General features: G+C 43.4%; 1 protein-coding gene across 14 annotated transcripts in view; it reads left to right on the top strand.

The window, feature by feature from the left end:
- Positions 1–24,319, top strand: part of SLC6A6 (solute carrier family 6 member 6) — a 121,383-nt gene that overhangs the window by 88,634 nt on the left and 8,430 nt on the right. For all 14 annotated transcript variants that reach the window (XM_055804980.1, XM_055804979.1, XM_055804973.1 and 11 more), the window contains 11 exons: positions 34–168; positions 2,105–2,339; positions 7,578–7,710; positions 11,107–11,241; positions 13,170–13,273; positions 13,388–13,512; positions 18,201–18,313; positions 20,938–21,075; positions 22,142–22,244; positions 23,194–23,294; positions 23,989–24,159. In XM_055804980.1, the coding sequence (XP_055660955.1) occupies positions 34–168; positions 2,105–2,339; positions 7,578–7,710; positions 11,107–11,241; positions 13,170–13,273; positions 13,388–13,512; positions 18,201–18,313; positions 20,938–21,075; positions 22,142–22,244; positions 23,194–23,294; positions 23,989–24,159 (1,493 nt within the window). The remainder of the gene's footprint in view (positions 1–33; positions 169–2,104; positions 2,340–7,577; positions 7,711–11,106; positions 11,242–13,169; positions 13,274–13,387; positions 13,513–18,200; positions 18,314–20,937; positions 21,076–22,141; positions 22,245–23,193; positions 23,295–23,988; positions 24,160–24,319) is intronic.

Here is a 24,319-nt window from a genome sequence, read left to right as displayed (position 1 = left end):
TCTCAATTTTGTACTATTATATTTTCTCAACAGGTGCATTTCTTATACCTTATTTCATTTTCCTGTTTGGGGGAGGTCTTCCCGTGTTTTTCCTGGAGGTGGTGCTAGGACAGTATACCTCTGAAGGTGGAATTACATGCTGGGAAAAGATCTGCCCTATTTTCACTGGTTAGTATATCTTGTTGTGCTTTACTGCTTAAAGACACCTCTGGAAACCATATGCAGCAACACTATTCCCCTCATGTCCATTAATTCAGCTATTTGCCGTAGTAATTGAGGGTATGATATTGGTTCCTGGAAAGGTAGAAGTCAGAGAGTCTGAAGGACAAAGTAAGGTATTGATTTTGATGCTACCGTCTTGTTAACTGGCAGAACTGCCGATGAGGGAAGAAATTGCATATTGTGCCTTAAAAAGGTAATTGCACATTTTGTTCACGGGTATTGGAGAAAGTGTTGTTTTGGAATGCTAGATAGCCTTAATGAAAGCATCTTCAAATTATTATTCTGGTCTGGAAGTCAAAATCTCTCTACCATGTGAAAGCTTATCATTGGCATCATCCCTCTGTTACTGACACAGCGAAAGCCTGGACTGCAGGTTTTTGGTAGGATTCAGGAATGGGACTTTCTCTGTAACTGAGTGTGTCCTGGCGATCAGGCACATTGGGCTGGTGTTATTAAGGGCCTTTGCCAGCAAATGAAGAATCACTCACTGCTCACAGGAATTACACTAATGCTGCTCTGGAAGTTAACTAGAATGAGAAATGAAAGACAGGTTAGAAAAACTACCAAGGATGCCTATTTTGTGTATAGATTATGCTTTACAGCTGGACAGCACAGGCAGAGTCATTTGGAATAATTACACTAAACAGAGCAGCGCTCTTCGAATCCCATTAGAAGGAGTGGGCACCTCACGCTGACATGTTTCTAGCTCTGCCGCTGTTGCTATTCCAGGCATCTCTCTTCCCGTATGTCACCCCAAGCAGAAGTGAGGGCTTTCTCTGTGGCTCACACTCCCACTTAATACTCAGAACGCTGCTGAAGTTGATGTAATTGTGCTGCTTTAGCTCCATTTTCTTCCTCCTACTACTTTTATGAAGCCTTTATTTTTTTTGAGGAGGAAGGAATGTTCCTTGTTTAAATAGCAATCTCCCAGGCATCCATAAAGAGAAACTGTAGCTGTAATGTGACTAACTGTATATCCTGAATTAAATGCAGCTGTACAGAATAAATAGCACTTGCTCTGCTTGTTTTCACCAGGCATAAAAACAATCTTTGGTGGTAAAGACTCCTGCTGCAGTAAGGTTTGAAACTGTAAAATACGAGGCAAGGTGTCCCAGGTGCTGGGGTAGCTGTCAAGGTGATGTTAAGGGGAACCTCACAGGCTTTTCATCGTCTTGAAGAGACTGCTCTAAGTTTTTAAAGGAGATCTTTCCCCCCGCCCCCTGTTATTCCTAAATGGCAACTTTGTAAGCAGAGTTAAACATTGATCTCATAACCATAACAGTTACAAATACCATGTGTCCTTTGCACGGGTGAAACTGGGGCAGAAACAGCAGCTTTCACATTGATAGCTTTGCAGTTTTCCTTTTTAACTCATTCAAGAACTATCTTTTTTTCTTGCACGTAGGCTGAGCCGAGCCGGTTGCTAAGCGTGAGCGGTGCAGGGGCCGCCCAGCCGAGCTGCCTCCAAGGAAGCTGGCTGGGGGGCGAGTGTGGCGAGCATCAGGTTGCCCACATAGGTACCTAAGTGAGATGTCGTAGCTCCCAAATAAGCAAAGCATGATGCCTTGACTTCCTTCTACAAAAAACTTGAAGTAGCTAGGTGAGTGTTAAATTGAGTAGACGTCCTGCAGACTTCCCCTCCGATGTCAGCAAACCATAGCCAGAAACTCAGCCCTGAGCGGCCGGCGCTAGTTGGAGGCGGTGGCAGTTCGATGCTAGTGTGTGACTGAGTTGGGATGAGTTTCCATCAGCAGGGCGGTAGAGCAGGATGCAAGTCTACAACACAGGGAGAATCGCACCAGCTCCGCGAGGTCACAGGGCGCCTTCCCAAGAAGCGGCTGTCATGTCCGCACGTATTTCTTTTCTCTCCCCCTCCCGCCAGGAATTGGTTATGCTTCCATAGTGATTGTGTCCCTTCTGAACGTGTACTACATCGTGATCCTGGCCTGGGGACTCTACTACCTGTTCCAGTCGTTCCAGAGCGTCCTGCCGTGGGCACACTGCCACCAGAAGTGGAACACGCCGACCTGCGTGGAAGACACTCTCAGGAAGAACAAAACACTCTGGATATCACTGAATGCCACTAACTTCACCTCTCCTGTCACCGAGTTCTGGGAGTAAGTACCCCAGCTCCGTGGTGTCCTTGGGGTGCTTTGGTGGCATGCCAGAGCTCAGGCCTGAGACTTTGTGGAAGCCCAGTGGGGAATGTTAGATGGGAAAAGCAGATTGCACTGATTGTCAGTTGTTTGACCAGCGTTTGCTGCTGGTTCTCACCCACCTTGAGGCAACTGGTGAGTCTGGGAGTGGTGGAGGAAGGCGTTAGGTGTGTAACTGCATTCACCCTAGGGCGTACAGCGAGCCCTAAAAGCCCGGTGCAACTTCTGCTTTGGAAGAAAACTTGTCTCCTTCTTAGCTGGGATTCTCTGAATGCAGCAGGAGAACAGAAACAACTCACTTCAGATGCCCTGATAGCAGGGATTTACTGAACGTAGAAACAGTGACAAATCACCAGTTTGTGGCTGCCTCTCCCTCTTTCCCAGTTGTTAGCATTTGCAGGACACTTTATGAAGCTGTAACACGTCTCCTATCAGTCTGACAGCAATGGGAAGCGTTGACCTCAGCAATAAAAATGACAGAGGTGCTGAACGTTGTCCTGTACTGTAGGTTTCTTGGGCCATCTTTGTTACATCATTTTTCTCTGCAGTCTCTGAGGAGGCTGTTTTGCCAGACGCCCGGATTTCATCAGACCTAAGCTGCTTATTCCCATTTCTCTCTTATTTTTCAAGTTCTAAATTATATTGCATAACTTGATTTTTGAACGGGCATGACCACAAATCTCTGTGTGTTTATATAGGCATCAAAACATAGCAGCAGAGGAACACCTGTAGGGAAACCTAAATCCAAAGTATCTACAAATAGCTTAGGAGGAAACTATTTTTTTTTTTTTTTTTGGCTTGCTTAGATGGTCATTTAAGAGTAGAATTAGTTTCTGACTTAGGTTGGCTTTTTCAGTATATTTAAAGTTTGGTTTGGTCCCTGATCAACTTGTACCTAGTTCTCTATTTTTAAAAAAGAAGCATCAGCCAATAGCCCCAGCAGGAATGATGTTCGTGCTGAAGACATTTGGCATGCGTTAGGTTTAGAAAAAAAAATAATCTTACAAACTGTGCTAAAATTCCTAACACAAGAGCCAAAAAGGGCAGATTGGATCTTGGATGAGCAGTGTGTCAGCAGGCCCTGGTGAGCAGTGTGAGAAGCGGGTGCAGGCTGTAGGAGCAGTCCTTCTCACCGTGCCATCAGCTCTGCGTTTCTACCGTGAACGACAGATACTTTCCCAGATGACTTCCTCCCTTGTAAATATGGAGGGAGCTGGGAAAAGTTTGTTAAATGGTACCTTTGGGTATCTTAGGGTAACTTAGAGGCAAGTTGCAGTAGAAGACAAAGCAACTCTCACTCCTTCGAGCCCCCCATCCCTCCCCCTTGCCCTCCCTGTTTCCGTAGCACAGCCAGAGCAAAGGCTGCTCCGCGATCCGCAGGGGGAGGCAGCTCTCCTTGCACTTTGCAGCCACTTTAACTTTTGTCCTCAAACAACAGTTTTAAACATCGTGGACTGAACTCTTCCCTGGAGTCACGCTAGGGAGGAGTTTGGCCCCGTAATCCTACTAATACGGACATACTGTCCATAGCTCAATGTTTCATCACAAGCGAAACTGCCCTTACCAAAGCAAGCTGCCTTCAGGACTCATGGCACTTACAGAACTATTAAAAATAGCTGTTTTCTCTGCATAAACAACTACCAGCGTCTTAAAGTAAGAACAGAGATCATGCACTGCTGCTGCAATAGCTTTTACACAGGGCAAGCATTTAGTATCCCCAGTTTTTCCCCAGCCGTGCTACTATTCTTTATAGTTCTGAAATTAAAAATTATTTGATGAACTTTCAGGTACTTTGCCATCATAGACAATGCCAGCTGCCAGCCAGCCAGCTACCCACATTGAAAGGACAAGTCAATAAATAGTCTTTAACTGAAAATATCCATCTGCTTTGTGGCACAATTAATTCCGATTTAATTCAGGGGTTTATGAGTATTTAGTTTCTGAAACCCAATGCCATTTTTATTGTGGGACATTTATGTAGTGTCCTTATCAGTATTGCTTTGTAAAACTAATGCTGCCCAGATATAATTGACCACACCGATGCATTAACCTCTTTGCATTGAGTAACACGTGTCCTTCTCAGCCCGGCTGGACATATAGTCCAGCCTGACATTTCAGTTCGTTTGAATTAATGTTCTGTGCAAATCACATGCTTGCCTGAGCAGTGATAAGAGGGGGTTAAGCAGATCTGGCTTTGTATCAGGAGACTTACCTCTTGGTATCACATGCTTCAGCTCTTATTTCTGAAGATCTGATTTTAAAGTCCAAAACCTTAAAAGCTCACTCACATATTAATACATACAGGGTAAGTGTTACAGGGTAATTATGGCTGAACAAAACCTCTGATTGTCTGGTGCTGGCCAAGTGTTTATGAATATTTGGTAATCAGCAGCCTTCATTCGTCCAAATCCCAAGAAAGACCATCACATGCTAATGGCATGTAATCCCCAAAGGGAGCAACATAAAAACTAAACAAAATCTCAGGCAGCTGTCTCTGCCTTTGGGGGCAAACTTGAGAGTTTTAGAAATGGCTTCATAGCCTCCTAATATTCTTCTGGTACAGCTGCTTCAGCGTTAGTTATTCTTGTCCATCCAACACAAAAGGGTGCTTCACCTTAGCGGGTATGAGAGGTCCTGCCTGCATTCACTGGATAACGAGCTGGAATACCCTTCAAGGGTTGGATAACTCCTCACTTTATTTTTGTTTATGTTCTAAAGCCAGCTATGGCTCCTATTACATTTCCATATTGCACATGACTAGAACACACTAGTGTATGGTCAAGGTCCAAGAACTCTTGTTTACAACAAAATCAGCCCCGTCCTGTTGTCCCATTGATTATAGGTGAGTGATAGTTAGTGACAGCGTCAACTACAAATTAGAATTGATAACAACTTCATGCATAAATGGTGTGAAGTTTGTTGAGTGGGCTTGGCTGAATCTAAGCAGTGGTGGGCTGTGTAGCAGACCTGAAGAGCTGTCAGCAGAGCCCAGTTCATGCTCCTTCCTGAATTTGAATTTTCAGGGTATCACAAATCCGGGTTGAGACCTTCTGCTGCAAAAATATGTTGGGTTAGATTTCATGAAACAAATTTAATGCTGAGGCTCCCCTGGTAATTCTGAGTGGATTCCCTGAGGTCCTTATGAGACGAGATAACCCAGGACAGAGAAAGCCAGCACATCACTTTGTGAGCTTGCTGCCATCATAGAAAAGTAGCTTATCTGGCTCTCAGTAGCCCACCGGGGTGCCCTCCGAAAAAGCTTGATAGCATTGCTGGGGCAAACTCTAGGTGAGATGATCACTTTTTTTTAGTTCCCTAATAAAAAGCAAAGTTGTAGCTGAATGCATTAATAGAGCTCCCTATTCCAAAAGGCTTTTGCAGTTAATTATTCATGGCTTCCTGAGAGCTGCTCTATAGGTTGCCCTTTTAATATGAACCGCCCCTTAGATTGGAAAATTGCCAATTATTTTTTAAAAAAAGCCACAAAAGGTTGCAGCTGAACTTTGTCATCTTATAAATATATTTTCTTCTTTTGTATAGACGCAGCAGGTTTTTCCCTGGTTTCTTTAGGCTCAGGTGAACCAGGGCTGCAACTTTATGCCAAATATTCATTACTGAGGGGTTTCTCGTAACTGTTGAATAGCTGTGCTGATTAGGGCAGACTTACTGTGTCTGGTGCCATTAGTCCTTTTCCCTTTACACACACGTTCAGAGAGAATAAAGCATTTGGTGTGAGAACACATTCACACAGGTAATCCGAGTGAATTTGGCAAAGAGATGCAAAAGGAGATGGATGAGGGTTTGAGTCCTATTAAACTGGTTGATCCAGGGTTTGTTTTTTTCAAAAAACTAATTGCAGATTTTCCATTGGTGATTTCATTCACTATTATTTCCATGGTAATAGCAAGGGAAAAAAAAAAGTTTAATTAATTCAGGGGAAAAACAAACCTCAGTGATCTGTCTTGTGCTGGATCCCCATGCAAAGCTGCACACACCACACTTGTGGGCTGACCCTGGTACCCCAGGCTGCTGTCGTCGCTGCTCTCCATGACTTCGGTGGAGGAAAGTGGCCGGTTTTTATAGCTGTCTGAAAATAAAATTTAATTAACAATTTGTTAGGTAGCAAGTTCATTTTGCTAGTCTTGGGGCAAGGCATTTCTGTGGTAATTGAGGTCAAACTTCTCCTCGACTTTAAACAAACCTTGCAGAAACTCTTCAGAGTTCAGTAGGTTCATTTGCCGAGGAGTTTTAGCGAAGTGAACAGTAAAGAAACAGTTTGTTCTTTCATTTGACAAATGAAGTAAGTATCAGGTATGACCAGGTCTGTCCAGAATGTGAGGACAGTGTGTGTTGTATGACATTTAAAAAATAGTTTAAAATCTTTAATGATGACCTATGGCAATCACTAAAAGAGAGAAGCCGTAACAATTTTTTGCCCTCAGGATCAGAGGATTTTGATGGTGAGATGTTGCTCCCTTAAGACCCAGCTTAGGAATTTCTTTTTATTTATTAACCTAAGTGACAGAATAAAGTTTACCAAATATCTGGAGTTAATTAAACAAGACCCTGGCGACGGCAGTGCTGAGGGCAGATGGCAGCGCACCCGGGCAGGGTTTGTGTGCGGGAGGCCGTGGGGGGAGACTGGATAACGGCTCCAGCCTTCACCCTGCAAAGATGTGCGGCATGACAGTTCCCTGCATTGCTGTTCCCCTTTCCTCCATGCAGCAGCCTTGCTAATGAACTGAAAAGGAGGAGAAACACATGGATGCAGGCCAGTTGCAAGTGTCCGTGATGGACACATCATGTGCAATGCCGCCGTGCGGCTTCAGAGCCAGGGTCTGTGGTGGCGCCGGGGTGAGTAGATGTTGCATCTTCCAGGGAGCAAATGGGAAAGCCTCACTGCTTTAGACATACTTTCTTGTTGCATGTTGAGGCGGTCACGGGCTGCTAAAAAGAGCTTAAAATGAAATGCTGTGCCATATATTGAACGAAACAGCGCCACAGACCTCAGGAACATGTAGGGCTGCAAAGCTCAGCTTTGCTCACATAAGCCATGCTGACTTAGCAAGCGGTGTTCAAAGGGCAGGGATCTGCCCATGCATCTGCTGCCCTGCACACCACTGTATACTCTTCACAAACAGATCCTGCATCAGCTGAGCTCCTACATCTCTCTTGTTTTGTTTCCTTTCATATATTCAGGCGCAACGTACTGAGCTTGTCCTCGGGAATTGAAGATATTGGTATTATCAAGTGGGATCTAGCACTGTGTCTTCTCCTCGTCTGGGTGATATGTTTCTTCTGCATTTGGAAAGGAGTCAAATCCACTGGGAAAGTAAGTGCTCTTTTACCCTTTTTATAATCATTGCAGTTAGCAGATATTAGGAATACTAAGTAATTCTGCTCTTAAAGGTATTCACCATTTCCTGGAAAAAAATACGTATTTTTGCACTGAATAAAAGAGGGATTCAGATTCAGCTGACTTTCAAAAGTCATTGCCAGTGCCCAAAATGCCTGTGAGTCAAGAAGCCATTACTGGAATGGCATCAAGAATCAGATACAAGCGTAGTTTGAGTACCGCTTTGCCTCTTTGAGAATAAGCATCAAACTAATACGTGTCCTGAGTGTGGAAGGTCTTAGGCTTGTGGTGTGTGGTGCTCTGCACTTCCTGTCCGTGCTTTCACATTGGCCAAGTTCATCCTCAGTGCAGCCGGGTAGATGTTAACATAGCTGTGGTCAGGATGTTTTAAGTCAGTGGAAACCGGTGGATGCATAGCATTTTTGAAATGCCACTCACTTACAGAAGACTTCTGTGTAGACACGGAAGACTAAACTTAGGTACTCGTTTAGACACACTCTTAACAGAGATCCTGGGTAGTTCATGGTTTTGGTCTCATCGTGTGCACTTCAGAATCATGTTTTTCTCTAAAGGGTAGCAGTTAATCATTCCTGAATTGCACTCCAGTGCAAGAAGCAAATTACAGCAAATCTCAGCCATTCACTTAACAGCATGAAGTATATTATTTCCTCTTGCATACAGTAGAGTTTTTAAACCTATTTTCGTCAGAAAAGGCTTTTGAAGCTATTGTGTATGTGTGGCTCTTAGCTTTCAAACCTGTTGGTAGAGGCAGTGTTTCAGGTGAGTCTAAGAGAGGTAGAGAGGTCTCAAGATAGTAAGTCGCAACATGTTTCTTGCCAGCTAGGTATAAGGGAGTGACCTGGTGAGTGTCCTGCCTGAGAAAAAGCCCACAGCATGAGACCAGCTTTTATCAGCCCCCAGAGAAGTCAGGAGTGAGCAATTGCAAACGCCTCAGCTGCAGAAAAAGCATCATTTAGCAGCTTTACCTTGTTACGCACTGCAGAATCAACCAGGAGACAAAATTCCGTAGGAAACCAGACCTCATTACTTCCACTGTTGACTAAACTACTTGCTTCACTATCGCTTCTCTCTTGCTTTCTGTGATTTTTATCATGGAGCTTTATTAAAATCGTGCTTGTGCCTTACCCTGGATTCCCGTCAGCTTTGCCCCAAAGAACAGCTTCCCCACCTCTAAAGCACACATTGACAAACGTGTTTGCTTCTCTGTTCCCTCTGATTGATGTGACCCGATGAGGCGATTGTGTCAGTTTTATCGTAAAGTTGAAGGCAGTAAATCTCCCGCGGTAGCCGAGCAGAGCTGAGCATTTCTGCAGTACCTTTTGCAAGCCTGGTATCTGCTCAGGAAGGGTTAGGAGAGCGCTGAGGGATTTTTCTGAGCTCCCTACGGTATGCTATATCAAGCCCCTGTGAAGGTAAAGAGATTGAAAACAGGTCTGTTAAAATCAGTTACCTAAAAACTCGTGTGTTCTGGAAATCCAGCAAAATGGTCTCATCTCTAAGACAAGGCTGTTGGTAGAAATTAGCTGCCTTCTCTCAACAGCATCTGAGCTCGTGCGGGTGTGGAGCCAAAGCCCAACAAAACCATTGGAAAGTCTCTAGTTGACTCCATTAACTTTGGGGTCAAACAAAAGTAAACTGTAAACTCTAATGGAGGACTTGAATTAGTTGGGAAGTCTAGTTTACTTTAGTAGATGGTTGTTTATAGCACTTACCTGCTTTCCAGTGTGTTAATGGCTCTTTGGAGAGCGGAGGGGAAAAAAAAAAAAAAAGACATAGTTTTTAGACCTCGTAGTAGCGTAGTGGACAAATAAACATGAAATCATGAGGAAAAATAATAGTTGTGCTTATGCTTTGGATAATGTGCGTGATCTTAAAAATTCCTCCAGCATTACAAGAGAATCTTTACCTGCAGCACAAAGGCCACTTTCTGAGTGTGTACTCCGTTCCTGCAAATATATCAAGACCTATATTTTTTTGTAAGAAAACTTTGATTTTTCATAGGCCTGGCTTATATTAAAAAAAAATTAGAAAGCACAGAAACCCCCCTTTTATCCTTCTGGTTTTAGTAAAACTGGGCTAATGTGTAATATTATTTGTCAGTGGAAAATATATAGGAAATTCAAGAGAGAATAAAGAAGGATGTGTGTGAGAAGATTTCCTTTCATTTCATGAAATCAGTCCAGCTCTGTGAATTATTATGGCAATGCAGGCTTTGAATTCTCCTCGTTATTCTCAGAGGACACACTTAAGAAGAAAAATGGTGTATCTGGGGAGCTTTGCTGTAGTTAAACAAATCCTGGAAAACAAAAATACATTTTAACTCATGGCAGCAAACTGTAATTACCTGGGGGAATCATCTTACTCCATGAAAAATGCCCTTTCTTGGACAGTAGTGATTCTTGATGGTAACACAACAGTTATATAAAAAATGAGAGAGAGCATTGATTAGGGAAGAAAACAAAATGTTAGAGGTCAAAAAGTGTGGGTCTAAAGATAGAACTGTCCAAATACAAGCTCAATTAACCCTCGCACTGGAGATTAAGGCAAAGGGCTCTTTCATCAGATGAATGAGAAGATAACAAGAAGAGAAGAAGTAGGCTGTTATTCAAAGAGAGTGGGAATAGAGGTTAAAGATAATGAAGACATATTCTCAAACAGGATGAATAGAGCCTTAGTTTCCAATAATGATGTTGCTGAATAGGCAGCAAGGGCACAAATGAAGTTATGGGACTGGAAATTACCACTGGTGAGGCTGATGCCAACCTGAAGGGCTTCATGTGTTCAGGGAGGTGGGAGTGGAGACACAGGAGCACGGAGCAAACCATCTTCATCTGTGAGAGGAGTGCCTCCTGGAATTGTCTGTAGGAGCAGTAGCGAGGCTGCACAGCAAGGTCAGAGGTAGCAGCAGAGCCTGCAAAAGAATTTAAAGTTTTTAAGTTCAAATAAAGAATGAGGTAATGCTTCAGGCGCCTTCAGCGAGGAAATCTCTTCAGCTTCCCTGGCAGAGGTGCGCTTGTTATGTGAGGAGGACAAACTGGGCAAAGGCAGAATTTCTAATGAAAGTCATGAGTTGTATAAAATCCTGCATGTTCTTTGCCCAAGTAACGTGTCCACTGTGGGGGCCGGGGGCTCTGGAGGGATTAATGAATCTGCATTGCCTGCAGGCCTGAAGCAATAAGGTGGTAAAGACCATTAAACTAAAAGTAGACACAGAAACTCAGGTCAGGTCTTTTTTAGGTGTGAGGAGGGCTTTGAATTTGCATCGCTAGATCTCTTTTGATTCCAGAGGTGTACCATTGACTGCCACAGACTAAACATACCTTTTCTTTTTCTTTTTTTTTTTAATGCCAGGTAGTATACATCACTGCCACGTTCCCATTCATTATGCTCCTTGTTCTACTTATCCGTGGTGTGACCCTACCTGGAGCTGCAGAAGGCATCAAGTTTTATCTTTATCCTGATATCTCACGGCTAGCTGACCCACAGGTACAGAACCAGGAGTAGGGAGCGGGATGATTTCCTACACAAAGGGGGATGGTGGAGGGTGATGGTGGTGATGTAATGGCAATAGATAATTTTCTTCCATGCTCTTTAGAGGTCCATTTATAGCGTGAACATTAATGCTGGGTTATATTTTCCAGAGATCTGCTTGAGAAGGTCACTGTTATATGTGTTAATGCATCTTTCCATGTGTATGTATGTGTGTGTATGCGTGTGTATTTTTTTTGTGTCAAAGGACTCTGAGGCTGTAGACTGTCCCGTTATACAATCTCAGCTTTCTTGTTGGTAAGGTAAGGGAGATGTGGTTTTGTTTTTTTTTTTTTTTTTAATGAGGATAGTCTTTAGTTTCAAAGGAGAGACACATGACCTTCACAGATGGAACAACAAGCGACAACTGTGAGTACCAGTGTCACTTAACTCCCACTGCTCAATAGGAGGAGATTGGGAAAGAAGTGAATTAAATAATGGAAGAATGAAGACCCATGCAAAGGTGGAGAAAATGCTTTCTGAGGCACAGGAACTACAATTCACTTAGACCTGGCTAGTGGGAGCTAGGCTTACTCTTTGTGTACAGGCTGCAATTAAATGAAGATTGCTGTCTGCGCTCAGAGTGCAAATGTGTGAGCAGACCAGCGTTGTTTCAGCCAATAGTGATCTGTGAGAAATGCAAAAAAACCGCAATACTCTCCAAAAAAAGAAAACAAGGGATCCTTGAAAGTAACAAAATATTGCTCACAGTGAGAGGAAATAATGTCTGTCTTTGCTATTGCTTTTTAGTGAGTATTTGGTTAAAATAAAATGCCTATGATAGCTAAATAACTGAAGTAGGGAAAGTGTAATCGAAAGAAATATTGTGGGAATTTGGTTCGTTCTCTAGTCTTGCCCTCTTTATACAAGACACTCTCTTCACAGGAGACATTACATTTTATGAATTAATCTTCTTTTATGGGTCTCTATCATTTTCATGATCTACTATTAGCCCTAAGCCCAGAGCATCAGCAGATAATGTAGAAGAGATTCATGCGAGCAGGCAGGCCCCCTCCCAGGGTCTAGCAAAAGCATCATCTCCAAGGAAACACCAGTCAGCAAGGTGCTGGAAAGCCATGGTGGGAGGGAGGAGGTAAAGGTCTAAGGTCTTAATTCTCACTTACTCAGACTCCTTGGTGGTTTCTACTGGTGTTAGCAGACGTGCATTAGCAGAAAAAAGGGAACAGATTCAATGGATGCATTTTGATAGCTTGCTACGCATTTACTAACCAAGAAGCTGATAGTGTACTGTAAGTTCACTCTGTATATGTTTTTTTAATGTAATCAGAAGAAAAAATCATGAGACCGAGGTCAGATACATATCTTACAAAGTGCATTGTATTTTGTTTGTTTTCCCCCCACCCCTATGGCTTTTATCTTGCATTTGAACAGGTACAAAAACAACCAGAAAGACAGAAAAATAAACAAACCAAATACACAAAGCTGTTTCTCAAGCTTTTCACATCCTCAGTTTAGTGGCTGGTCGGCTGATTCTAACTGCAATGAGTTACAACAGAAATGAGCAATGTTATAAATACTTTTGCATTTCCTATTGCGCTGAAATGCATTTATTGTTGCGCCAACAGGAAGGATCAGCTGAATGACTAAGAAACGAGAAATACTGAGCATCTCTGGGGAGGGGATACAGGAACTGTGGTAGAGATTATGTTCTTGTGGGCTCTTGACACTAACAATTTTCTTTTCCTGGTAAAAGCCAAACTTGCAAATGTGATGTTCTCTTTCCCTGTCTCCCCAACCCTTTAGCTATCACCCTCAATGGAAGCAATTTTTTTTTTTAAATTTTGCATAGTTTGATCTGTGTGTTTGTGTTGAGTGTTGCAATGCAACGATACCGGTAATAACAGTCTTTCCATCTTTCCCTTCAGGTCTGGATAGATGCAGGGACACAAATCTTCTTCTCATATGCAATCTGCTTAGGAGCAATGACTTCCCTGGGGAGCTACAACAAGTACAAATACAACTGCTATAGGCAAGTTTCCATCCAAGGGGGTTTAGTGTTTTAGCTAAATGATGTAAATAAAGTAGGGACAATGGGTTAATTTTTTTTTTAATTAACTTGCTCCATGACATATGTGTGACTTAGGGACTGTTTGCTGCTGGGATGCCTGAACAGTGGTACCAGTTTTGTGTCTGGCTTCGCAATTTTTTCCGTCCTGGGCTTCATGGCACAAGAGCAAGGGGTGAACATTGCTGATGTGGCAGAGTCAGGTACGATGGTATTGGTGGCAGTGGTGGTGGGCACTGCCGCCTAGCGTGTGAGCAAAGTTCTGCAGACTCAATCAGCTAACATCTAAGCAATAAAACCAGAACCAGATGTCCCATAATCTCCAGAAAAATAAGCACATTGTTGATTTGGGCTTTGATCTAGAGCAGTGAGGGTCAGCCGGGGTTGTATTGTTTACTCTGTCTTGATTAACAGGGCAGCGAACACATTTCCTAGAGTGTGCTAATCCATTTGAGTTGAGATTAGAGTTAAGATAACCACACCATTATCTAGGGTCCAGAAGGTCATTGATTCGAGAATTTATTCCATCCTTCTTTTCAGACTACCTTTATTTTAATCCAAATAGCCAGTATTTATGTATTTTTCATAGCTCACTTTTGCTTGCTCACAGCGCAGTGCTGCAGTGGGAATGTTGCCTTGGCCTTTTGAAGGGATATGCACTCTTATATTCCAACAAATCTCACTGAAAGGCAAGAGAAGTTGGAGAACTCCATCTCCTGGGTTCTGTGGACCATTTAATCCTCAGGAACCCTAGCTGTTGCAATCCTGCCTTTGTCCTCTGTAGCTTCAGGGTGAGGTTGACAGAACTGTGAGAAGTCCGTTTTGAAACTGAATGTCCACTTAGGTTCCTCCCTTACTTCGGAAGCGTTCTTCCCATTAACACTCAGCTATGCACATGCGCCTGAAAAAGGCTAAATCCTCATAGCATGTGAATGTATCTCAGACAGAACAGATGACATTTTTTCCTCTGTGCATGTCTTGTCCGTGAGGGCAGGTGTAACCATGTGTTTTCCTGTAGAACAGACAGATTAGGTGGGAGTTACCATTTGAAAGTAATGAGTCCGGTCTCTGCAGCCATGAGGCTGAAACTTAATCAAATTCAAGTAGTAATAATGTCACCTGAGTGCACTTTTGGCATTTCTTTCTGACATTTTTGAGCAATTTTGATTCACTGCATAGCATTTGAAAGCTTTCCTCTGCAAACATGCCATTAAAAAGAAAAGGTCAATATATCTTCTAATTGCATGGCTCTGGGAGTTAAGTCTTTAAGAAAAATATCTCACTTTGCAAGGGCTAATGAAAAACTAATGACATTGGTGGCACCACTGGATTCTTGGGTAGTTGCAATTGGCATACCTCTCGCAAGTGCACTTGGTTAATGGTCTTGGCCATAATGCTTATTTTGATCAGAGGTTGATTGTTTTGTTTGAAAACAGGAACTGAGGGAATAATCCTATTGAGTGAATCATAGATAGCCCCCTTTTTTTTTTAAATATGTAGCTGGATCATTTCCAAGAGTAGCATTTTTAAGTATTTCCACAGTAGGTTTTTATCTGGTCAATATTTATTCTGATTTTTATTATTAAATCTCTGATAAACAGGCAGCTATATTCCTGTTGCTTGACATTTTTAGAATTAGACAATTCTGTAATAACACTGGATTATTAAGTAATGTTTAAATACAAATTAAATAACAGTGTTTACACAGCATTTTTTCAACAGCTCAAAAAGCATTTTTTAAAGGAGGGATTTTATAGCTTATTATAGGGACAGCAAGGGCGCTGACTAGCTTCTGAACTAGGCTTTCCATTTCTTGTGTATTTTGTTGTCAATTCCTTCAGGTTTTCTCCTTTCCTTCAGTTCAGCCCTAGTCACTAATGGCCACAGATTGCAACCATCCCACTGTTCCCTGGGTTGCCCATCATCACTGGCTGGTCTTTGGCTAAATCCTAAGGGACTTTTTTATATGACAGCAACATTACCAGAATTATCCAAAATTACTGAAACCACTTCCCATGGGTTGCCTCACCGCATTTCTCAGCAGAGGTCAAGCACAGAGCCACTGGCGACCGCTTGGTCCCCCTGGGATGAGCATCCCAGGACCCCTGGGGAGCCGTGGGGGGAGCCCTTGCTACTGCCCTGCTGCTGCCTTCTCAGCACAGAGGCATTCAGCAGGTGCTTCAGCCTCTCGGTTTTTGGCCTTGCGTTTTTTGGGTTCTTACGATACAAGGTCCAAACTGTTCCCCTGGGTCAGGAAAGAGGTGAGCAGAGGCACTGCCGCTTGGCCATAGCACTGGGCAGAGGACATTGTCCAGGGGGCCAGGACCTCCTGCTCCCCCTGCCTCTGCCCAGTGAGTTAAATCCTTCCTGCCCTATGCGTGACACCAGTTGTTTCCTTGTTTGCCCTCCTGCAAGCCAGGGGAACGTCAACAAAATTGCTGACAGCAGAACCTCATGGCCACATTTTTTAGCCATGCCAAATTCAGCCTTGGTGCAACGTGCCCAGGGGACAGTTGTCAGCGAGGGGTGGCTCCCGCTCCAAGCACTGGTTGCTGCTGGCCTTCACTGGCTTTAATAGGTTTACACAACAGCTAAATTAGACCCCTCTAACTTGTCAGTGAAAGCAGATTTTTAATAAATAGCGCTTGATTTTTTTCAGAAATACTTCTAAAGGGAGAAAGGAAAGCAGTGGAGGCTCAGCAAAGCTATAGCGAGCCCTGTCTGGAAGAAATACTTTACTGCCCGTGCAATTTGTAGCAAAGTTAAAACAGCACAAGATTTGCCTTTTTTTTTTTTTAAAAAATCCCATTTGCAACAAATTCGGCTTAAGCAGGCCTGACTATAGTGCCTTAGGATTCCTGATGCCTGCGCATCAAATGGCCAGCATGGGGGCTGGGCTGGGCTGGGGCTGGGGCTGGGGCTGGGGCAGTCCTCCTTAGCTCTGAGTAGCAGCCACAAGTGCTGCACTTTGGCAGAACACCCTCCAGAGCGACAGCGTTTCAAATTAAATACGATTTTTAGATTATTTACATTCAGTCGCAGGGATGCCAGGAACATTTTCTTTCACATGGACTTATCTCTTTATATTTCAACACTTAGTTTCAAAGGAAAATCAAAGCCAGCGCAGGGCTTAGGACACTTGGTGTTTGATGGTATCACAGTGCAAGGACAGGTTCACAGGCCAAAGCATACAGAATTGCAGCAAGTTTTGAGGAGAGCAGTTTTACATCTGTCTCATCAATTTGAACAGATCAGCTGCAAATGCCATCTGGTAGCAGTTCTCCCTCAGGGATGATCTACTGTATTCACTGAATTAAGGGGAAGAAAGCAAAGCCCCCAAAATTTGAGACATTCACCAATTTTTTTGGTACCTTCTGTCGTATAAAATCTTAGTTGTGTTTCATTTTAAATAAAATTAGTTGCTCGATTGTTGGCTAATTTGTATTTATTTCTGTTCAAATATTTTCAGTGACTTAAAGTTTTCTTTAGTTTGAAAAAAAAGTCATCTTTTTTTTACCTCTTTCTCTTGCTTCTTTTTCCATCTTTCTTGTTGGAAAGGAAAAGTGGGAGGTAGGAAGAGCAGCGTTAGAGATTTTTCTGTACAGATCAGAGATAAGATTTCCATCCCCACACTGCAGCAGTTTTAAAAAATTCCTTTTCCCACTGAAAATTACATGAATCCACTTCTAAACCCTGGAAAATGCCAGTTTTCAAGGCTCCTTAAAGCAAACAAGCAGACCAGCCAGGCATTCCTGGTTTTAATCTGATTTTAAATCTGCCCTCAGAATTTTTTTGTTGGCTTCACCAAATTTCTGTGGCCACTCTGAGAGCCTGCCATAAATGCCAGATTGCCAGTGTTCCTGTCTCCCACTTGGAGAGGGCTCTTTCTCTCTCAACAAAAGCTCTCATAAGTGATAGCTGGTAGCACCTGGCTGCAGGTGAGAGCACCTTTGGAGATCAGCATGCGAGAGCACCACGCGTGTGCTCGGGGCGTGGGTATGGGTGAGATGCCGTCTGGTCCACGGTGCGGAAAAGACCCAGTGTAGTGACGAGCACTCACACACAAGGCTTTGGTTTCCAGAGCAGACGAGCCGGGTAATTAGTCCCAGCCCCACTGATGCTCCCAGACTGTTGCAATCCATCCTGCAGCTGGGGCTGGTGTTGGTCATGTTCAGTGTCACTGTGGCAGGTCTGTGTAGGCTGCCTGATAGGGGCAGATGATGTGACAGCGTGGGGAAGCGATTTTACACAGTTCCTAACAGCAGGAGGCATTTTTTTCAGGGACCACAGATGATATAACTAGGGGTAGCCTGATCAGTGCAGCACTGAGGGTTTGCAGAACTGAAGGAGCAGACTCCTGGAGTGCAAACCTTGCTCTAGAAAAGCATGCTGGGTTTGGAGGTTGCATACAGAGGGAGGTAATGGTTGCATTAGTGAGGATCCCGGGGAATGTTTGGAGCACTCCGAGTCCCCTTCCCTGCATGCAACAGAGTTTCATCATCATCATCTTCATCGTGGCCATGTGGGCTAGCAGTGGGATTCTGCCATTCCCCTGGGTCACCCCTTCTCCCCCCAGCCCCCAGTACTGTGTCCATGCAAGGCAGGCGTTAGACCACCTCCATTATTGGCATGTTTGAGACAGATGTTAAAACTGGTGATCTGTTAGCAATGGCCTCGGGGGTTTGCCTGTGGTTTCTGCTGTAGTCATGCGTGCTTCGATTTCAGATAAAAGAGCCAAACTGTTTCACTTCTGGTATTTCCAGCCGCGTTTGGATTTATCTGAACGGAACCAGGCATTCCTGCATTTGAGTGTGGCTACCTTTACCAAAGAGCTGGTACTTACTATTTCTCTTCCCTTCCCTTCCCCCTTTCCTATTTTCTCTTTCTCTAGGTCCAGGCCTGGCCTTCATCGCCTACCCAAAAGCTGTGTCCATGATGCCGCTGCCCACCTTTTGGGCAATCCTTTTTTTTATTATGCTTCTGTTGCTTGGACTGGATAGCCAGGTTAGTACGATGGGTGGGAGATACGCGGCTTATTGTATCGGCACTGCTGACTGAGAAAAGGTGTTTTTACAAGCAAGAGTTAAGAAGAGAATACCTCTAATGCTGCTTAAAAAGAATTCATCTGGGTTGCTTTTTAGGGCGGGGGCTGCACTTGATGCCTGGTGACTGTGGGTTTGCGGTATGATGTTGCTCAGTAAGACATTGTCATCAGGAGCTAATGGAGCCAAGACTAGGACAGTCCTCCCTAACCTAAATATGACTTTCAGTCTGGCCACAAAATACTGCTGTTTTGGTTGCTGCGATGCAGTATTTTCCTACTTTGGGGAAGAGCTTAATCATTTTAAAACATAAAAGACTGCAGCAATCCGTTCTGCAGAGTACTTTCTGCCATTGCGATCACCTGCAGTGTGTATACACCATCATTAAAACACTCTATAAGAATTAATAACCACTAGGAACGCAGGCTTTGATAGTTACAAAGTGCCAAAAAAGAAAAGTGAAGCCATCATGAGGCACAAAAAGCACAAAATGTTTTCTACAGTATATCCAGGGTGGCTTCATGCAAAGTCAAGAGGACAAAGCCGCAGCCTTTGTTGGTGGCCTTGGGCTCGGAGGTGCCAAGCAATGTGGGATCCTGCTGACTGCACGTCACCAGCATTCAGTCATTCACGTCATTCAGCACCTCCAAACAGGCCAGAGAGCGTCTCAGGTTCCAGCTGTACTAAATATATAGCACACGTTGCCATTAATTAGTGAGCATGAAAAACTCAAAAACTGCGGTCCAAGAAGTTAGATTATTTTTTCCTAGTGGTTGCTTATAGGAATGCTGGACTAAATACTGCCAAAGAACCTGTAAATCATTTCCAGATAGTCCACTTAGAAGGAAACATGGGTGACCAGGGATTATGCAGTAACTACACATTCAAAATTGCTGAAGTTTTCAGGGCAACAGGCAGCTTTCTGCACTCAAATGGAAAGTCACTAAGTTTATATAAAAACAAATAAATTGGTAAGGATTAAATGGTCACTTAGCCTAAACGCTATCTTGTATGAGGAGAGAACTGTGAATGGATTTTTACCCCGTTGTTGTGTACTTCATCTCTTACATTTTTATATTCCGTTTGCCCTAAATTGCTTTTTACGGTTTAGTCTTTGAACTCTAGTGAGCAACTTTCGATCGCTCCAAAGTAAATGTAGAAGTGCCCGATGCTGGGGTTCAACAACCCTGTGCTTATGCAAATTGGAAGCTGTCTAGTAATTTTAGAAAGCTCCTCACTGCGTAGCGTGATTAAAACTAATTGGAGTGCTTAATTTCTCTCCTCCACCCCTCTGTTTTTTTGGAGTGCAGTCAAACAGGTTTCTGGAATGCTGGTGCAGTTTAAGATCAAATCAGCCCAAAGGAAAGGGTTGCATTTAAAGAAAACCAGTTTTACAGAAGTCAAAGTAACAAGACAGGAGGCAGCACAATCCAAAGCGGAGCTCCAGCTTGTGGTCAGAGGGGGGAGAGTTGTTACAGGGCACTTGTGGGCACACTGTAAGAGCAGTACAGAGACTGGCTAGGAAAAGGCGGCTTTCCTTGAGGTAATGCTATTTCATAGACCCCCTGTGGTAGCTCATTAGTTGCAAGATGATGTAGCCACTTGAAATGAAGATCATTTCTACAAAGGGAGCCTTGGTTCTCCATGGTATCCTCATGTCTTCAGTGAACTTGGTGCTTACGTACCTTGCCAGGCTGAATAAACCTTTCTTTGGATTTGCCTGGGGGGAGTTCAGGAGTTGCTTTTCTCAATGGGTGAAATGCATCTGGTTTCCAATTAACTTTAAACTTGTATTCAAACCCAGTCTGGGTTATTTGATTAACTCAAGTTACATATCTTACATGTAGTTTTCCAATGGCAAGTAAGTACAGATACAGTTATCGTGAAGCTAGATAAAGTAAGATCTTTTCAGCTTATCTATTCAGAGCTTCGTTTTTGGTTTACACATGCAAATAGCTTACCAAATCTTCGTATGGGGCAGAAGTACCCCAGAGCCTCAGCCAGCGGTACTCTGCTCACAGGTTCAGAAAAGACAAGTTCAGGCAAGACGAGCTGCTGTTTCACATCAAAGCTTGCTTTCCCTTGGCTAGATTTTGACTAGCAAGCCCACGAGTAGAATTATATCCAATTGTGGCATTAACCTAACTAGTACCTGTGAGGTTTTCTGGCACATCAGAAAAAGGCTGGGGGGTAATCTTCTAGCTCATGCTTTTTTGGAGGGGTTTCTCTCTGCCTCTTTTCTAGCGTACATCTTGTATTCGTCTGGAACAGCTACAACATAAAAGCCACATAAGTGCCTTCCTGTCATCAAATTAACTTCCTTTATCCTTGTGGCTTGCATTTACAGAGCCCCTTTGGTAGTTTGTAAGGCTGCTAGGAAATGAACAGCAATTCTGAAAGCTTGTTCCAACCTGAAAATTACCCCCACGCTTCCACCTCTGGGTTACAGAGGAATGGCTTTGATTTACTTACTCAGAGCAGCATTTTGCCACAGACTAAGATAGGGTGTTGAAGTATGAGCCTGGATAAAATACATGGTGGGTAATTTTCAAGTCACGTTTCTTTGTTGTTGTTCTTCCCCTTTAGTTTGTTGAAGTTGAAGGACAGATCACGTCATTAGTTGATCTGCACCCATCCTTCCTAAGGAAGGGTTACCGACGGGAAATCTTCATCGCTATAGTATGTTTCCTTAGCTATCTTCTGGGACTAACTATGGTGACTGAGGTGAGTAGCACTGGTGCTGGAAATTGCCTACTTTTTAGCCAGTTTTCAGACCAGTTTTAGCTATGAATGAGAGTGCATGGGATTAGCCACTCAGAGGAGCAGTGCTCCTTAGATCTACAGAGTATCTTTCATCCCTAGATCTGAAAGCATTTTGAAAGGGCGCTGTATACTCCTTCCTTTTCAGTCAGAGGAACAGAGACATAAAATCTCATTAAATTCAATCTGATCTCAGGTACTAATCAACATGAGTATGAATATTAACATCTGGCTCTAAATGATGAAACACATTGGGAACCTTCAGCAGAGCAGATTAAGAATCCATCCAGTGCATGCAGGGAAAGATTTTTATCTTAGTTACATAGACTTGACTCGATTAAATACCACTGGATTTATTCTAGTGTAAACAAGATGGGAATATGTTCCAGTGGCTGCACTGCTGTGATATTTATCTCCAAACTAAAATCCAAGCCAGATTTTAAAAACAACTGGAAGAGCACGATTGGGAAGTTAAAATAGCACCTGTAACGGAGGTGCCCAACAAACACAGCATTTCAAGTAAAAGTGCGGGTATATACAGTTCCACTGTAGTGAGAGCCAAGACTCTAACATAGTAGTATAAGTCAAGAGAGTTAGAAAGAAAAAAATGAACTATTCTTACAAAAAAGTCCTTCCACTCAATTTATAAATGAAGACCCTCCTGATGAACCGACTTCCATGTTTAGTATTTGGAGGTGTTAACGTTAGGTGACCTGTTACTTCCTTACATCATTTGTTTCTGTAAATGCCCATCCTAAAATACTTTTAAAGAGGAAAGATATAAGTGTCTCAGAAGATTATACTAAGTGGCTTAATTTTGTTTAATCCTTATCTTGTTTGGAATGCTTCCTGTAGTAAACATGTATATTCCCTGGGGAAGGCAATGCCAAATATTTACCTTACCTACTTGCTTGGTATTTCTTCTTGTTAGACAACGATCATTCAGATATGTTGGTTACTGGAAGCTGGGTCTGAAATGTTCAGGTTTTTTCCCTGTTGGATCGTAATCCATTGTGTCTCTTTTTTACAGGGTGGCATGTATGTTTTTCAACTCTTTGACTACTATGCAGCTAGTGGTGTATGCCTTTTGTGGGTTGCATTCTTTGAATGTATTGCTGTAGCCTGGGTTTATGGTAAGTGAGAATCCTTTCATCTAATACCTTTTGATGAGTCAGTGACAATTTTGCTAGCCAAACATTTAATCATCAGCCATCCCAGAATCTTCTTCCCAGCAACAGACACATGCCATTAATATAAATTTGCACTGACCTCTGGGAGACAAGTATGCATCTGGGATGAAGCCAGCCTGCAGTGTTTTTCCACACAAAAATGAGTATTTTTCCATTGGTAATTAATAAAGGCACAATTAAGCATTTACATGTGTTAAGTTTAGAGATGAGAGTTGAAAGTTTGGCCAGCCGTGAAAATTTCTGTTTGTCTCTCAGCGCATTTCTTTTCAGCGCTGCAATGTCCTCAGGGGGCAAGCCAATCAAACAGAAAATACAAAAAGAAAGCTGACGGGAAAGTTTATTCTGTCCCGTTATTTTCAGGCAATGCCGAGTACCAGGGACTGACAGTAGCCTCTGTAGCTGCCCGAGACGGTAGCTGAGGAACCATCAGAAGATGTTTGCTGCTTGGGACTGGTTATTTCCCTGATTCTTCGTGTACTCCATGTCCTTAGAAAAGCAAAACAAAGCCTTCATTTTGCATCAGTCAGATTTCTGTAGAAGCAGGGGGTACCATTTGCTGTCATGTCCTTCCCAGGGTGATCCTTCTGGCAAGTTCAGTGAAAGTCTGGGGAGAGGAGTGGGCACGTGACGGGGGCAGGAGGGCTCGGCGTTGCCCTCCCGCATCCGAATAATGGGGGATGCATAGGATGAGAGAGTCCCCCAGCCTTTCTCAAGGAGAAAATTATCTTGAACTTCACAGCTATGGGAAGCATTTCAGCAACACATCTGACACCCTCATCTTCCCTTTAAATACCCATTGGGGTGTGGGGGTAGGAAAGAGGCTGTAATCCTACAGTCCTTACGTGGCTTTTATATGCTCAGTCCTTAAAAATGCGCTCACTGTCTGTTACAGGCGCTGATAATATTTATGATGCCATTGAGGATATGATTGGATACAGACCTGGTCCCTGGATGAAATGGAGCTGGATTGTGATCACTCCAGTTCTTTGCGTGGTGAGTACTGACCCGTGCCCTTTCAATTCTTCCACGCGGCTGCTCGGGGCCACCTCTCACCACTTCTCTTCAAGTGCAGGCTGTTGCATTCAGAGAGCAATTTGCAAAGAGATGCTGAAGGCTTGAACAAACCCCTCAAAAGGCATTATGTTCTCAGATGTTAGCTGTTCACATGACAGCTCTCCACTTTGCCTGTGCAAACTGCAATTGGCAACATTTAAGTGGATTTTTCTTAGGATTGGCAAAATACTACATTCATGGCACAGAAAACTCGCTCTCCAAAGAGCAGTCCCTACTTTAAGTAATAGGACTACTAGGCCATTTTAACGAAAAGACTTTAGCAGTCTGAGACAGGCACTCAGCGTGAAGTATTTAATTGGCTGGGAAGAACATCTCGGTAAGCTCCTTGCAACGTACACCGAATATTTGAGCCCTCAAAAAGAAGAGGCAGTGTACTGCAGCTGTTCAGCACCATCGCTTAACACTGTTGTCAAGCAGCAGATGCTATAAGCAGATGCAGATGCTTTTTCAATAATTTAAATTGAAGACTAATTCCCCCATTGGTTTAAAATACATACGGTATTATCAGCTCTGCCTTTCAGTGCCTCTCTTCCTTAGGGCCAGTGGTAACACCAGAGCCCTACAGCTTTCAGCGTTTTTTGAGCCTCACTCTGTTTTCTTTTCTCATCCACAGGGGTGCTTTATCTTTTCTTTGGCCAAGTACAAACCACTGACCTACAACAAGGTCTACACGTACCCAGACTGGGCAATTGGCCTGGGCTGGGTTCTCGCCCTTTCCTCCATGATCTGCATCCCTATGGTGATGGTCATCCGCATCATACAGTCAGATGGGTCGCTCATTGAGGTAAGAGCAGCTGGTTGGCTGGCTGGAGGGGAAAGGGAGCTTCAGCTTGCTGTGTTTTATACAAAATAAGCATAGTGCTTGGAGAACTGCCCCCTTGTCCAGGTAGGGCAAAGTTGGGTGCCTCTCCTGCAGTGAATGCAAATAAGGCAGTTAAAGATCA

Source organism: Falco peregrinus, chromosome 5 (genome assembly GCF_023634155.1).
Source record: "Falco peregrinus isolate bFalPer1 chromosome 5, bFalPer1.pri, whole genome shotgun sequence".
Lineage (NCBI taxonomy): Eukaryota > Metazoa > Chordata > Aves > Falconiformes > Falconidae > Falco > Falco peregrinus.
This window is presented reverse-complemented; position numbering and strand designations above follow the sequence as displayed.